Source organism: Seriola lalandi, unplaced genomic scaffold (genome assembly GCF_002814215.2).
Source record: "Seriola lalandi dorsalis isolate HSWRI2012SDOR001 ecotype SW California unplaced genomic scaffold, Sedor1 jcf7180002054971, whole genome shotgun sequence".
Classification (NCBI taxonomy): Eukaryota; Metazoa; Chordata; class Actinopteri; order Carangiformes; family Carangidae; genus Seriola; species Seriola lalandi.
Genome location: NW_019525522.1, coordinates 157,846 through 175,059, shown reverse-complemented (window position 1 = coordinate 175,059; position 17,214 = coordinate 157,846). Strand labels below are relative to the sequence as shown.

The 17,214-nt window shown below is 39.8% G+C and overlaps 1 protein-coding gene across 1 annotated transcript in view; it reads right to left on the bottom strand.

Annotated features, from left to right (window-relative positions):
• Positions 1-17,214, bottom strand: part of aff2 (AF4/FMR2 family, member 2) — a 155,527-nt gene that overhangs the window by 49,299 nt on the left and 89,014 nt on the right. Inside the window, exon 8 of the mRNA XM_087170998.1 lies at positions 11,566-11,620. Within this exon, the coding sequence (XP_087027124.1) occupies positions 11,566-11,620 (55 nt within the window). The remainder of the gene's footprint in view (positions 1-11,565; positions 11,621-17,214) is intronic.

Genomic DNA, 17,214 nt, shown 5'->3' with positions numbered 1-17,214 from the left:
CATACAAACATGTTATAGCTGATTAATAGTAAAAAGTACAACATATTCCTCTGAAATACAGTACAGTGAAAGTATAAAGTAGCTTAAAATGATAACTCTCACTCTGATCACTCCAAGTACAAGCACCTCCAAACTGTTCACATGCTTGAACTATTTCATTTGTAATACTAAAGAAGAAGTAATTTAAATTAAAACCCAGTATTACAGCCAGAGCAGAGCCTTTCATTTCAACAACACAACCAACAACAAAAACTTAATATTCAGCCATATGTTCACCATATGCTCGCTGCTTTTGAATGGATGTCAAATGTTAAATCTGGTTAAGATATAATGAGACAACATTTTGTAAAAAGAGGCCTGAGGAAATCTTACTCATTGATATTGGATCGTTACATATGTACTGTGTGCATGGATGATGATACACAGGATCCTATGCTTCATTCCTTTGAACCATAATCCCAGAGTTTAGATTTACACATTAACCTATAGAGGACGTCTGCTGCCTGACTTTAAACGGTACAGAGCTGAGTGTGAGTGCAGGCAGGTGACTGAGGTTATCAAGTGGGCACCTGCCATCACAGATGTTTCAGTAAATCAGAGCCACTACACCTTCCAGAAACCTGAACTGAAGCTGTATGTCCAATAACCTTCATATATTACTAGGCCTACCTCTAAATAGAAGATTTAATCCTCCATGAAATACTTTACCTCAGCCTCCTCGTCTTTTAGATTTAAGTCAAATAACACATCTGTACACCCCCACTGAGATTATGTCACCGGCTCTGATGGTCTACCCTCTCAGTGATGTCTTTGACCTTAAGAGCGCTTCCAACAACAGCCACAGACAAAAGACCAGAGACTCATTCAACACTGACCACGGCTGCCTCGGCTGTACGTATCGAGGCAAACAACATTTATTTATAGCTTGTTCAGCTGATATTTAACTAAATGTTCAAATGCATATGCATAATGCAAATGATTTCACTTAAACTTTTCTAAGCCACTAACACATGTAAAAAAAAACCCCAAAAAACACATCCAACCAGCTGATATATGGAAAATGTGCCCATCTTTGCTCCATTCTGTTGTACCACAATAGATATGCAGCTGAAATAAATAAATCACAATGTTACAATAGAGAGTTTGTCTTACCTCAGGGCTGTGCCTCTTGCTTTGGGCTTGTCAGACACCTGTCAATACACACACACACACACACACACACACACACACACACACACACACACACACAGAAACCATGAGTTATGTTAATATATTCAGTTTAGACTTTCAAAGAAGGATTTCACCCAGATGTGTTTCTGTTGTATCAAAACTGTATAAAATGACATTATCTGCAACACAAGAAAGATTTAAGAGCAACATCTAATGAATGTCAGTGTGTGTGCTTCTTCTCTGACTGATTATATTCATGTTAAGTGACAAATGTGAGGTTATTAAAATGTTTGGTAACACTGTAATGACACTGACAGAGAGTGAAGATGAAAGATGTAACACAGACCTACTCATAGTGATTCTTTAATGGTTTAATTCAGTTCATAAAAAAATGTAAAGTATCGTAAATTAAAGTATAATAAATTGAAAAAGTTGAAACAGTTCTAGATTAGATTAGATTAGATTAGATTAGGCGTTGTATAAATCAAGGAGAGTTCATATATTTTTTCTAGTTTTGGCCATCTGTACTGAATCATTTCATAACAATATGAAAAACAAACAAACACAAAAAAACAGAAAAAAAATCAATAAATCAAGAGAAAAGTCATAATATTTGAGGAAACCAAATATTCCAGGAAAAAGCTGTTATATTTTGAGAAAATTTCATAATATTTATAGAGAAAAATATGTTTAATATGTTGAAAATACAGTTGTCATTTTTTCAGAAGACAAAATTTATTTTATTTTTAGACCAATAAAAAATTATGAAAATTAAAAAAAATCATACAATCAAGTAATTCAATGCTATTTTGTAGAAGCTTATCTGGCTCCTCTTTTCCTCTTGTCATTATAATGACAAGAACAACCCTCTGTTCTTCTTTCATCCGTTCCTGCCCATGTTTCCTCCCTGTCCTCTCTCTTCACCCCAGCCTGCGTTTACTCCTTTCTTTCCATCATAGACTGTAAAATAAAGATGGATATATAGATTATATAGAATAAAGATTTTGAAGCTCACCCAAAGCGGTCGTGCCCTAAATTAAGCATAACTTCAAGCCTCAGTAAAAATTTAAATGGGTGAGTTATGTAAAAAGAGACTAAAACGTTTTTTTGTACCAGGCCGTAAAGTTGGGCATTTTAACATGAGAGTCTATGGGGATCGACTCACTTTTGGAGCCAGCCTCAAGTGGTTGTTCGAGGAACTGCAGTTTCTGTGTTGGCTTCATTTCTCAGCCCCGGAGGTTGCCGCTTGATTTCTATTCATACTTTCCCTCCTTTCAGTGAAAGACTGGGGTGATTAAGTTTGTCAGTGAAGCCTTTCCTCCCCCCCTCCTTCTCCCCTCTCATCCTCTTTTCCTCCCTCCGTCAACTCCGAGTCAATTTTGTACATGACTACATCAATTAGAATAACAAAACAAAAACAGTAAACTCAATTTCTGCAAATATCAGCCATTAATTCATCTCCAGGCACTGAATCCCAACAATTAAAATGAATTACTGAAACAAAAGCAGGACCTTTTCTCGCCTCTGGTTTGTTGTTTGTCTCCCTCCCTCTCTCTCTCTAGGAATAAGGTGATTAACTGGACCAGTGAAGTTTCTGATAGATCGATGCGTAGCTGCAGGCTAGAACAACAAATCTCCTCAGATCTTTGGCTTTGGAAGACATGCAGGGCTCATGGAGAGGATCTATGTGTGAATATATTTAGCTGGCTGGTGGCTTTACTTGGATTTAAATAAAGAACAACCCGACCAGTATTTATTCACACAATCTCCCCCGCTACAACACAGCTGTAAATATAGTTCCTGACAAAGAGGACAAGCTGTTTCACTGAAAGCAGGACGATTCACACCTTACAGCTTTGGAGACATAAAGAGCTGTATATGATTTATGTTTATTTGTAAAATCTCCATATCCTCTTTCCCTCTCATGTGGGTGCAAGACATCACAGTGTTGCACATCAGGCCTGGCGATGCAGTTTTAACAAGGCTTTAAACGCCCCCGCATCATCTCCAACTGTAGCTGAACAATGAATTCTTTGCCTGTCTATACAGTGTCTCTTTAGTTTGCGTGCGAGACTTTATGAGGCATTTCAAACACCTGTACATCGGGTTCAAAATCCTGGATTTCTGATGCAACTCTTGCGCAGGGCTTGCACCCGCTGAAAATGTAGCAGCTGCTGGATTTTCACTTGTGCAAAACAAAGACACACCATATCTTGAATTTTTGCATCTTCGCATCGGCTGTCAGGTGGATTTAACACAGTGAGTTCACTGCAGACTTTTATACTCCCACTGGCATCTGACCGAGTTCAAGGATGATATTAGTCTTTAGAATTGACGGCATGTATTTAATCTTTTAGAGCAAAATTGTATATCATCAATCGCCAATCGCGTACAGTACCAGACAAATCAACACATTTTTCTCTGCCACATGTCAACCAAGATGTGGAATTTCTCTATTTACTCACCTGCCTTTAAGCCCGTGTAGTCACTTTCACCCCTTCCTTTAACTCGATGACCTTTTGAACGTATATTGATCGATGCCTCTCTATACCTCAAACACTTGTGTTTGCTTTAGTTTGTGCTGACCGTCGAGTTTGCTCTCACCATCTGTTACACGTTATCTCTTTTTCAAGGTCGATTAGTAGCCTCTGCACTCTGCTTTTTTTTCTGGATACAATCTGCTGCACTTCTGCAGTAGACTGTACACAACCTACAGCGCTCTGTCAGACATAATGCTTCATTGTCTGTAAAGTCTCCGTCAGACATTTAACACAGTTCTACTAATCGGTCAGTTTAATTTGCTGCTGTTTGTTTGTTTTCTCGTTCATTATTTATTCTGTTTTAAGTGTGCTCTCAACATGCCCTCAATGATTCATCTAGATTAATTCATTAATAAAGGGTGAATGAATGAATAATGAGATGCCACTGGACACAACCTGAGCTACGTCCTGATCACAACACCAGGCCTGTCACTGACTCAACAATACCAAAAAAGCTGGTGATTTTACAGACAAAAAATAAACAGAATAATTAAAAAAAAAAGAAAAAAAAATCTGGTTTGAATTTCTTTAATTAAAGCTGTGGCTCATTGAGTGTTTAGACCCTTGTCCCAGTGTCCTTGTCTTCTCTACAAACATCCACACGTGCTTCACTTTTTCATTATTTATAAAACATTTTTTCCACTGCACATTTAAACTAACCCAAACTGTGATTTGAGGCCACCTGATAACTATATGCTTCAGACGCTCAGTGATGTAGTTGTCATCAAAAAAACCCCAAAACCAAACAAACTTCAAGACCAAGAAACATTTTCAGCAGAGGGAGATTCCACATGTTTTAAATTATAATCCTGAAGATTTTCATGAACTCAAACGCCATTTTTGACACAAATTGTCATTCTATTTTTTTCAGCAATAGCCATGCAATGTATTTACATTCTCTATTTACCTCCGTTTTCATTGTTAGTGGCTGAGTCCACCGATCCTGCAGGATTCAGATTATCTTCACATACGTGAGATTCAGTTCAAACAATGTGTGTATGTAATCCAGCATCACTGTTTCTACTATTATCTCATTAATATCAGCTTCACTGTTTACTGTTCACACTCATTACACCGTATCATCAGTTGCTGCTAATGCAAATCAAACATTTCCTACTGCTGCTACTGCTTCACATTACAAGTGCTCAACTGGTGAAACACGAGCTGTTTGGATCTGTGTTTACTTGCTTTGCAGTCTTTTTCAAGGCCTTTTCATTGTGCATTACTACGTGTTTTTTTTGGGTGCAAAATCCACTAGAGACAGTTGAGAAAGGAGACTTAGAATCATTTCCTGTGCCAGCGTGAGCACCTATTATGACCGATTCTTTCGCCATATAGTCATCGAAGTAAATACTAAAAGTAAAACACTTTTTCACAGGCCAAATATCCTCAAAACATTCTGACACTAAAATGACATGTTTGAGACAGAGAAACCAGGAGAAAATTTACTTTTTTAAAGAGCTGTCTCTGTCTTAGCAACACACTCTCGTGAGATCTGGCGACACACATCTCTTCTTTCTGTTCCAGTCTGGTCTCACTGCAGTGCTGTCGCATCACTTTTCAACTTGATACACAGAAATTTAAATACAGGAAACCAGGGATTAAACGTTAAAACTGAATAAAAACGTGTTTCTTTGCTTAACAACTACTATTATGTTATTATTATTTAGGTTTTTTGAAGGAAAAAATAGAATATTATCAGACTGATATAATCTGGTTGAACAGATATTTAACTAGCAGATGAGAAAAGAGCTGCAAAATAAAATCCAAATTTGTAGTGTGTCTAGTGTTGTATTATTTTATATTGCATTGTTTTGACGTGGACAAGAATTGTCCATTAATTACTGTTAAAAATACCCAAACTTTGTGCAGCAATAGCCTGTAATAACAGGATCAAGGTATCTGTCAGGTAAGTAATAAATTAGCTTTAATATTAGCTACTGAACTGCTAGTGTCACATTTCATACCAGGTGACCACACCCACTTAGGAGACAGGAAGATTTCATACCATTGGCGCAGCTTGTAATGGGTCATCTTGGTTAAAGAGCATCTTTGACGCCACCAAATGTTGTTCAGTGGAACAGCATCACTCTTAAACACATTGCTCTATAGTGGTCACTGGTGGTCAAAAACCCCACACACTACCTTTAACTAGACTGCAGCTAAAACTGAGCTCCTGTGACATATTTTCAGGTTTGGTGTTGAATGTTATAGAAACATTACATGTGCCGCTCGCGTATGAAAACACCTCAGAAAACCTTAATAAATATTTTTGCAGCTCGCTTGACGGTGCCAACGAGTGCAGCAGACGACCATGCTCCCCAGCGTGCTGGACATTTTTACCAGCTGCAACTGTACTTTTATATAAAGACAGAGCTTTTAAGCTTGACTTTGCTCTGACCAAGGTGATCTGTCATCACAGGCTCGCAGAGAGAAGAGAGAGAAACGCAGGGAGATAGAGAGACAAAGGACGGTCCTGCAGCGGTAATTGGGTTGCTGTTTTTCTGTCAGTTTCTAAAGTCATTAGGAACATCTCTCTCTTTCTTACTGTCTCTCGTTTCCTCTCCTCTTTTCTCCTCTCTCCTCCATCCCTCCTTCCTCTGCTCTTTTTTTCAATTCCCTCCTCTCCTCTGTCTCTTTGCTCTGTGCCAAAAACATATTCATCATACTCTTCTGCTGCCTCTGCTGCCCTCACAGCACTGTGCCACAGCATACTAATGACACTGTGCGTCTGTGTCTGTGTCTCTGAGTGTGTGTGTGTGTGTGTGTGTGTGTGTGTGTGTGAGTGTGACTGTCTCAGAGAGAAAGAGAGACTGTCAGCATGTGTTTATATTTATGTGTTTGCTGGCGTAAATGCTTGTGAGTGTAAGTCTGCATGGCTACACTGGATATGCTTATATGTGTATATGGGTGCATGTGTGTAATACAAACACATCTGTGTATTTGATTGTGATTGTGTATGTATGTGTGTGTGTGTGTGTGTGTGTGTGTGTGTTGTGTTTTACTTCAGGCTATAAAAGCTAGATAATACACCATGCACTCATTTGCTATAAGCCTGTTAACAGCATGCACAGAAAAATGCCACTGAATTCATCCTGCTCTCTCTCTCTCTCTCTCGCTCTCTCTCTCTCTTTCTCTCTCTCTCTCTCTCTATTTCTTTGTCTCTAGCTTGCTCTTCTTGTTTTCTTTTCATCTTCGATCAGCCTGCGTTATCAGCCTGTCTCGTCTGTCTTTGTCTTTCTCTTTCCCTCTTTGTCCCACTAACTTATTCACTTCTTTTCTTTCTTTCTCACTTTCCTCTCTGTTTATTTTAATCACGCTCCATCTCCATCTCACACAGTCATCCAAAATGAAAGAGATGGACGACAAGATAAAAATACAGAGAGAGAGAGAGAAAGACACTCAGAAGAATAGTTCAACATTTTGGGAAACACACTTCTTCACACGCACGCACGCACGCACGCACGCACGCACACGCACACACACACACACACACACACACACACACACACACACACACACACACACTCTTTCCACAGAAGACACAGTGAAATAAAAAAAAAAATTCAAAACAAGAAGTGCGACTCCTGTGTGCCTGTGTTCACTGTACGGTTGTCTCTTAGCAAATGTCAAAAACATTTTTCAGTCTGTTTTCTCTTTCAGTGAAACTTTGATGACTTAATTTAAACACAAGGGCATTTATGAAATGTAGGCTATCCAGTCAGGTCCAACCCCCGTCATATAAAGCTGCACTTGGTCGTGAGCTCGTGGCTTGTAGGAGCTCGCAGAGCGGAGTCACAGTCTCTTGGACCTCAGTTGTGTTAAGCCTGACTCTGTCGTCTTATTGACTTATTGACATATTAAATGATTTTGTGTAACCTGTGAACTGCAGCTCAGCGCTCTGACTGGGAAACATTTAGCAAAGTCTTGTCGTCACAGTGATGCTGCCAGGTTTGGTAACACTGCGTCTCTACGGATGATCAATACTGTGCTCACCAACTGTGCGTGGATATTTGCCGCAAACAAGTGTGTGAACATATTCTTCAAAGGGAAACTATAGTAAATTATAAAGGTTATGTCTATGTAGCTGGGGCAGTCAGTTATCATAACACTGTACTCACCAAAAGTAGCTGCTGAGACAGGCTGTAAGCAAGCCGACACGTTAGACAAATAAGCTACTGTTTTATTTGAGGGTGAAACCAAAAACAAATAGGCTTCAAATGTTAATAACAAACCCTCGTTACACAGGGAAAGCATGAGGGTGCACAGCTATAGCAAGCACTGTGGGTCAGAGTTGAACCAGAAAGTCGGTGTGTGAACTGTGAGATGTTTATAACAGAGAGTTTGGGTGAACCTTTGTTTTCCCTCTTTGTTTACAGCCTGTCTGATCATCTGACTGCTCATGTTCCTCTGACCTGTTTTTAGTGATGTCACCACGTTAAACACAGCAAACAGCACAGACACAGTGACATGGAGGATTTCTTTTTTTTTTTTGGGGGCATTTTTTGCCTTTAACCTGATAGTTGCAGAGAGAGAGAGACACAGGGGGAAAGTCAGAGGGGAGTAAAGTTAAACATGCATTTCAAATAAATCCTTCAGCTGTGACTGGATCACTTCAAAGTGGGTGTGGCTTAGCAGACGTAGTGATACAGAGCTGTAGAGGACCGATCACCTCCACCCACAGCTCCATCACCCACACTGTTGGATCAGAAGGAGGAAAGGAGGATATGTGTAGAGACTGACATCTAAACACACATCTCCTATTGCTATGCTAGTAACTACAGCCCATAAGCAAACAGTCAGGAGTGGTTTTATATGATGGGCGGGGCTAGCTAGTTGCCCCAAGTCAAATCTGATTGGATAAATGTATGTATACATTCTGAGTTTAAGATGAGTCATCAGAAATATTCAATTTTTTTTACAGGATACAAAAATTTGATATAAAACACTTAAAAGTAGAAACATGTTAAGTATATTTGGCAAATATAAGTGAACAGTTAACACAGGGACACATACATCTTTAAGGAGAGAGAGACAGACAAAGAAGAATGAACTGTATCCCATTCATCCTAATACTCAGAGTAATCATATATAAGCACTATGATTAAGGAAGCCACTTGTTACAATTCTGAATGCACGCTAACTATCTGTAATTAACAGATCTACTTTTAGCATAATTATAATAACTAAAACCACCATAAATGACCTGCCATCATTTATAATTATAATATCTGCCATCATGGTAATTATACAATCAGAGGGCCAGTTAAAAGGGAATGAGAGGAATTGCTATCTTTTCATTAAGAGAAAATATCTCACGGACTCTTTGATGAGCGCTGATATCAGTCTGCACAGTGGGGGAGGGGGCAGCCGCACGACCCCCACTGACTGCTTTGAACTCATCTCTGGCATCATTAGTGCATGATGGTGATTAGAGGAGAGAGGGCCACCATGCCAATTTTCATACTGGAAAACAAGACGAGGAGCAGCACAACTGCACCGCTCATATGCAAAGTGTCCCTAAGTGACATCTCCTCCGTCAGCGGACGCAGGGAAAGAGCTGATACACCAGCACCTCGGTGATGTAGCAGGTACGGCCTTACAAAGGTCAAAATCCTGACCTGTAATCTCTATCACAGGCGTTTCTTACTGCCACTGGAAATGACTTGTTGGACCATGTTTAATTATAATCAGTTAATAAGTTAAATCAATTTAATAAAGCAATTATAAATTGATTAATTGAATTAGCATTAAAATGATACATTGCAAAACCTTTGTGAAATGACTGTTAACATTTAACATTTCAACAAAGTCAATCACACAACTGCAAAGAGACAGAAAACGACCACAAAGACCCAAAAAGAGACACAAATGTTAAAGTAGGAAACAAACTATGAGATGAAATAACAAAAAGTGAAAACTTCAGTGAGGAAGTAAGTAAGGAAGGAATCAAACAGCAGTTGAGAAAACTCAATTATTTTAGCAGCTGTTCCGGCAACTCAACTTTCAAGCATGTCAAGAAATCCTTGACGTGCTCAAAGACAATGTAAATCTGAACTTCTACAGTTCCATGATAACTGGGCAGCTCTGATCTGAAAGCTCCAGAACGGTTGCTAAATGGACCTTGTGGTGAGATTGTTTTCTCAGCTGTAGTTTCCGAAGTCAAAACGGATGTGGATCCTCATCTTTTTCAATTTTTGTTCACTTAGTTTTATAATGCATCATATTAGTCACAGTTAAATCCTATTCATTTATTTCATTTTTTTTAAATAGGTAAATGTATTAATAGTGTCATTCACAATGCATCAGGCCTCCGTGATGGAAATCAGGCCAGTGGTTGGTATCAGAGAGAACAGTCACCTCCAGTTCCTGCCTGAGAAAAGCTCATTTAAGGGAAAGTATCACTTTAGTACAAAGTATACACTTCTGTCTGGTAGTGTAAACTCCCGGCTCTACAAGATAGTTCCTGGAACCAGAGGGTAGTCGAAAGGCACTTGTAGGAAAGAGGAACCTTTTTCCACAGTGTTTACACGGGGAAATTTGAGCTCTTACACCTAAACCTTTAACAACTTCAGTGTAAACGTTTTTCTGGAATTTTCATCCATAGTTCCTACGTAGGTTTAAAGGAACATGATGGTAACATTAAACATGAGTTGTTCAGGGATGATGTGCAGGCTTTTGTCATCTTATGCAGATTATTGACACCTCGCACCTGCAAAGAACCTATGAATGTGTGTTTGCCTTGTGATGATTGTCATATATTGTTCCACATAATACTTGTTAACTCTGTCAGTCGCAGTAGAACGCCAGTGTTACGGCCACTGTTGAGGCAAGGCTTGCAAATGACCCGGTCACTAACAGGCAGATCTGTATCCGCACATGTAACCTATACATTATTGAGAATTATTAACCAGCGCAGCTTTTCCAGCCTTCACGTGACGCTACTCGCTACTGACGCTGGTCAGTGAGATACGCACACACTGTGAGAGGAGAGACGGCGTTGGAGAAACAAGGGGGGGTGGGGGGGGGAGAGAAATAGACATGTTAAAGCTGTTCAGTTGTTTAGATGTGTTGAGATTCTTCATCTTTGTCCTGTGCACCCTCCATGCAGACATTTGCTTGAGGAAATTTTGTCTAACTGTAATTGAAAAGCCCTGCTGTAGAGAGTTCACTAAATTGACTGTTACATATTGGTTATGATGCTTTTGTATTGACATTCCAGATGTTGATTCTTCACCTGACACCAATGTCAGAAACCCCACTGTTATTTTTTAACAGGGGGAAAATATAAGTGAAAGTTACTTTGAGTGAATGTTTGACATTGTCACCTGTCACCTGTTATAGCTGCTCGTCCTGTAGCTGCTGCCAGTTTCACCTAAAACCATTTGCTTGACAAATGTTATTTATATATAATCCATCATGAATTTTGAAGGCAATTCACAAATACTTCTCTCTTTAGCCCTGGGTGTCCTGATAAAGACAATGTGCGATACCTTCATATTTGACGCTAATAAGAGACAAATGGAGATAAATGGGAGTATGGAAAAACACCAGGAGCTGAAAGGGTTAAATATCTAACAGAGATGTACAGATATATAGAAAGTGACTGAGAGTGATTGGACGCACGGATCCACTGATGAAATAGTAAATGAGTAGAGGGATGAATGGTGAACGGCTGCTTTCAGAAACATGGGTTAAATTGATTCCTGGACAACAGTGAATCAGTAAATGTCACAGATGAATGTCATGTAATGTACGTGAATGGATGAACGACTGAGGGACAGACGCAGGGAAAGCAGGAGCGAGGGATGAATGAACGGAACGAACGGACGGACGGACCGCAGAGGGAGCTCACCTGTTGTCCGGCCTCTTCCTCGTCGCTGCTGATCTTCAGGTCATCCTCCAACATCCTGCAGAGAGACAAAGAGACACGTGTTACTGCAGCCGTGACCTCCCGTCTGCTCGCATCAGGTCGCATACGGCAAGTCATGATCTGCAACTCCCTCTGAAGAACCTTTTTCTGGCAAACGGATTAATTACACAGCAAAAGCAGCGCCCGCGGTTCATGTTGGGGAATGAGGCGGTGGACAGTGGATGGAGCACTTCGCTGCTCACCAGATGTTCGGCTTTTAGAGTTTGAAGAGCGAAGCCAGATTGTTTTTTCACCTGGAAATTTTCTGTCTGACAACTGCTGACCTACAGCCAAGAATTCCTTGGAAACATAGAGGACGTGCTCGGCCGAGATCAGTCTCTTGGTCGGGTCTGTACATGGATATTTCAGGGGCTTGTAACTGGGGAAAAGAAAGGGCTCTATTCGTTGTGTTTGTTTTATTCTCCCGAAGCTCGAGATCAAACTCCAACAATATAGATGTATACAGGCTATGAAATAGATATACAAGACACAGTTGATAACATGGCCTCCCTCACAGAATCACCTGCTCTTTACCACACAAATTATTCAGTATTTATGTGCTGTGCATTGGCAAGTTCCCGTGTTTTATTGCTTTATATAAACCTTCCACACAAACTACTGTTATTTTAAGCTGGCACTGCTATTGTTATGACAGGTGAATCCCCTAAAGGGATTTTTACTGCCTCACGAACCACTCTTGTCAGTGCTTGCACCGCTAAAAAACACTCCCCAGTGTTATGGTGTTTTCAGATGGGACCGTGTGAGTCGTGAATAACTGAAGCACAATAAGAAAAAGCTTTGCAGATAAGGGGCACAGTGCAGCACGCGGCGATGATAGATATGTTTGAATGAATGAATAATGGATTCATATTTTATTTCATAAGAGGGGGACAGATGGAGAGAGGGAGATAGTGAGCGAGATGGAGATGATAATGATGGGGAAGAGAAGACAGAAGGGGACAGAGAGAGAGAGAGAGAGGGAGAGAGAGAGAGGGAGGAAGGGAAGCATGGAGGGGGAAAGGAATAAAATGCAACAGAGAGAATGAGCATCTATGAGGACAGATGCAATCAGATGTAAATGAGTTATGGACTGAAGCATCCATGACATGCAGAGCTTAGAAAGCACAGCATCAAATTTCAGAAGGTGCAGATGCTCTTAGTTGCCTTCATAAAATGGAGACTTTATTTCCTACTGGCGGAAGGTTGTCTGAGAGGATGTTAATATTTTCCGAAGCCAAATCAAAGCCACCCTCAGCTAATGACTAATTGCTCAACACTAGGGTGTAAGAGAATTGCAAATGCACATGTGCTCAGACTGCAAAACAAAATGCACACATCATTTTTTTTTCTCTGCTGGCTTTCTGGATGAACTCTTAAGCCAAACAAGGCTCCTGCCAATGTCTCTGTATTACTGTCCACAATCAAGACTCAAATATTTAGACCAGCTCACAGCCTTTTCTGGCCCCCTCTGCTTCTTGTCTCTTTGTATTTAAATCAATGTTCTCCTATACTTTATCATTTCTTCACTCCATTACAGCAGCACAGCGATCATTGCTGTTCTGCTTCTGCAAGATCACCGTCAGGCAGCGGTTCCTTGATGGGGTTGAGATCTCAACAAGGGGCATGAAGACAAACCTCTGGGTCACAGGGTGATGAAAATTAGATTTCTGCTGCACAAAATTATGTTCAATTTTTAGCTGTTTTTCTAATCTTTGCTTTTTCCATGTGAATTACTGGAGAATTTTCCTTCTAAAATTACTCAAATAGAACAAGGGGGAAAAAATGAGTCTGTGATTAAGCTGGCTTCGGTCAGAAGACATGTGCAACTGGTGACAAGGGGTTGAAAGTAGACACTGTCTTGTTTCGAGAGGTCTCGAGCCAAAAATGTTAGGAACCACTGGTCTAAGGACGCGAGTGCCAGAAACACAAATGTAAAAAACTGGAATTGGATCGAGGTTGAATACCACTACTGTGGTTCATTATTCTGCAGCAGTCTGGAACAACATACACATTTAAAACACACGCTTTTGGGGTCTTTCTGCAAGTCTGTCATTTTCTCCCTATCCCTGTGTTTCCATGAATTACTAATGAATGTATGTTTGAAAACTTGCTGTGTTGGATGTTGTTCTGTAGAAATTAAATGTAACAATTATGAGTCTCACGGACAAAAGTTCAGGAGTGGTATGTCTGATGCTCTGAAGATTTCTTTTCAGTGTGACTTTTTAAGCTGAGGCCTTAAGAACTATTTACATTCATACTGCACCTTAATACTGACGGAAAATATCATGCGTATCTATATTGTAAAAAGACTTACTGTGGTTTACACATAAATGTATTAGACAAGCACTTGCCCATCAGACCTGTTTTCCTGGTTTCTCTGAGTGTTTTACCTGAAATCTGCTATATTTTTATTAGATCACTCAGAAAACTGTCAGCCAATCAGAAAAGCGGCCGAGAACCTCCTCTTTTCTGATTGGCTGACTGACCTGCTGTTACTAGAGCTTCAGACAGAAGCTTGAGAGAGGAGATGTAAAACTACACTGAGATGGTTCTTGGTTCTTAAAACCACAAATATATCTTCCTGTGGATCAACACTTCAAATAAAACACAAGAAAAGAGTAAAATATGGGACCTTTAAAGTATATTACCATCACAATAACACTTTGGCTGCTTATTGTCCTATTGTCTTCCTCTGACTGCTCACCTATTGTTTGATGATGACAAGGCATCAGGGTTAACATGTTTTGACGGCCACATGGGGAACTGAACCCACAACCCTGGTAGTGTTAGCGCCTTAGGAGTTGAACAAACTTGTGACCTAAGTCCAGCAGTACTGTAAGACTGGTCTGTGCTAGAAACCAAGGAGTTCTCTGGGTTTCTGAGTTGTTCATCAGCGTAATAAAGCTCTTTGAGCAGGGAGGTAGAGTGCGCTCTCCACTCTCTATTCTAATGAAAAAAAATAATCTTAGATTTATTCCTAATGTGGCATTAAGGTACAGAGCCTATTTGAGAGGGATTACTGTTGGATGAGTTTTCTGTAATGGTCAGACATGGTAAACATTGAGCAAAAAATATAGCAATTAGCCTCAACAGGACAATTACTCTTGAATAAGACGAGGTAGGCCTATTCATTATCCTGAACATTTTACGCTGTTGAGCATCGCAGTAAAAACAGAGAATAGCCTAATGGCTGCAGTAAACTAGGCATTGTTTGTAACCAATAACAATTATTTCACCCTAATAAACAAAGCAGCATTTATGCTTGAATACACGATGGGAAAAAAAATTACACCTTAGGGTATACAATAGTAATCAGAAGAAATAGGCTTATCGGCTTTGGAAACAAAATAGAGTAATAAGCCACAAAAAGCACTACAGCTCCAGAAGACATCATCCTAATGGAGATATAATTAACTATTTAACTACATACACAAAGCGGAGGAAATGAGAGTTTACATGGCGACCTGGAGGTTTAATCAAACCATCCAGCTAAATTACTGCTAACTAAAGACTGCCTTGACTTTTTCTTTACTTGCAGGATTTTTACATCATCTTTTGGCCATCAGGTCTTTCTTCATTTTCAAAAGCCATGTGTTTGACACATTTTCCCTCCATTTTTTAATTAGGTTTCATCAAATGTATAAATAATGCATTGTACTTGGTACTTGAAAACTCTCATTAGAGGTAGTAACACAGGAGTTATGATGTTGAGCAAATGTTTAAGGGGTAATATGACAGCGGACGGAGTAAAAATCCTGAATTCCCCAGATGAAGAAAGACATGAAACAAGAAGCAAAACATTTGGACACTTCCTCTCAAACCCTGAGGAACTGTATCATCTCTAATGTCCTGTGATTCAAATGGATAACCGCCTGTTCGCTAAGCCTCAACAACCTTACCTACTGTTGATACACGTCAACTTTTCCATTCTCACATATGTACATTATACTTTACAGAGATAAGTTACAGTCATTTCTTAAACAAATGACAATTTTATTAGAGTAGAGACAGTAACAAAGTACATTTACTTGAGTAATCTACTTAAGTACAGATACTAAAAAATATACTTGAGTATTGGTTTGTGGAACAACACAACGATGTGTTGACATAAAAGAAATGAACTTTTGAATACTTAAGAATTTGACTTGACTGAACTTTAACTTATACTTTGACTCAAGTAATGCAGTTGTGTACTTAGTCCACCTATGTTTATTTCAGACATATGTAATTAAAAACAGGCTTTTCAAACTATCTCGCTGACTGAAATGAAAAGTCTTGTGAGCAGATTTGATCAACTGTAGCCAACTAGCCAATTAAGATAATGTAAGCAGCATGGCTTGGTTGATAATGTTGTTTCCGGATGATTTTTTAATGTTTCTAGCTGACTTGTTTTTTTTAAATGAGAGTCTTGTAAAAGGACTCACATATTCATATGCTGCTAAAAGACTGAAGCTAAAGCTACTGCGTTGCCCCCAGGAAGAGGCTAGCATCCCCACTAGTTTATGATACATCTGATGACATGAAAATACAACCGTGGCATTGTTAAAAGTTACTGAGTGCTGATACAGAGAATAACATCACCTGGACTTCTAACTACATGTATAACTGTGCTTTACAGGTGTTTTAATAACTGTTAATTACATTAAAGGTAATTTGCCTATATCAACAAATAACATTCAAGTTATGTTATGACTGGTCGTCAGGAGAGGACGAAGGAAAGACGCCTGGATAATTCAGTGCTAACCTCGAGGTGTGCTCATATGACATCAACACTGTAAAGGCAAACAGTATGGGGCTCTGAACGGCTTTCTGACATGGCTAAGTCTCAAAAATATAAACACCAACTTTCATTCCGCGAAGAAGAGCGGGCTGAGAACAGTCTTGAGGCAGTTTTATGGATGAATCCAAACAACTAAAGGGGAGCTCTACAGCATCAGCATCAACCTTGGGCTTCAGGCCTCTGATTAGCTGTTCACGGAATTTAATGCAGGACCCTGAATTTATATCAGCTAATAATGTTTTCAAAGGTGTTGTATAAGAGTTCAGAAGGGCAGGGAAAGACAAAACAACACACCACCCCTGATTTCACCTGCAGATCAGCCCGTCTTAAAATATTCTGCAACACCAAGTCCAGACAATCTTAGAGGTTTACTGAACAAGAGGAAGAGTGGAATTGTTAGATCTGACTCGTTCATCCTACAACATGATGAGAATGGACCAAAATATTTCACTGTGACATTCAACAAAGGAACAAAAAAAAAAAAACCCACTGGAAAGAGACAGAAAACCAGAGGAGGCGCTATGTCGGACCGCCAGGCGATCCTCTCTGCCCAGTAGCATCTATCGAAAAATACCTGAGCAAAAACTCCACCTGGTGCAAAGGCCCTCTATCTGCAGCCCAGCAGGGTAACAGCTGCGACAGACAGCTTCTGGTATACCACTGTTCCCCTGGGAGTAAACCAGCTGTCACAGATGTTAGCCAGGATGTACAAAGAGGCAGGGACACATAAGTCTTACACAAACCACAGCCTGAGAGCCACTGCCATACAGAAACTGTCTGATGTGAGACAGGAGATCATGGCAGTGAGTGGG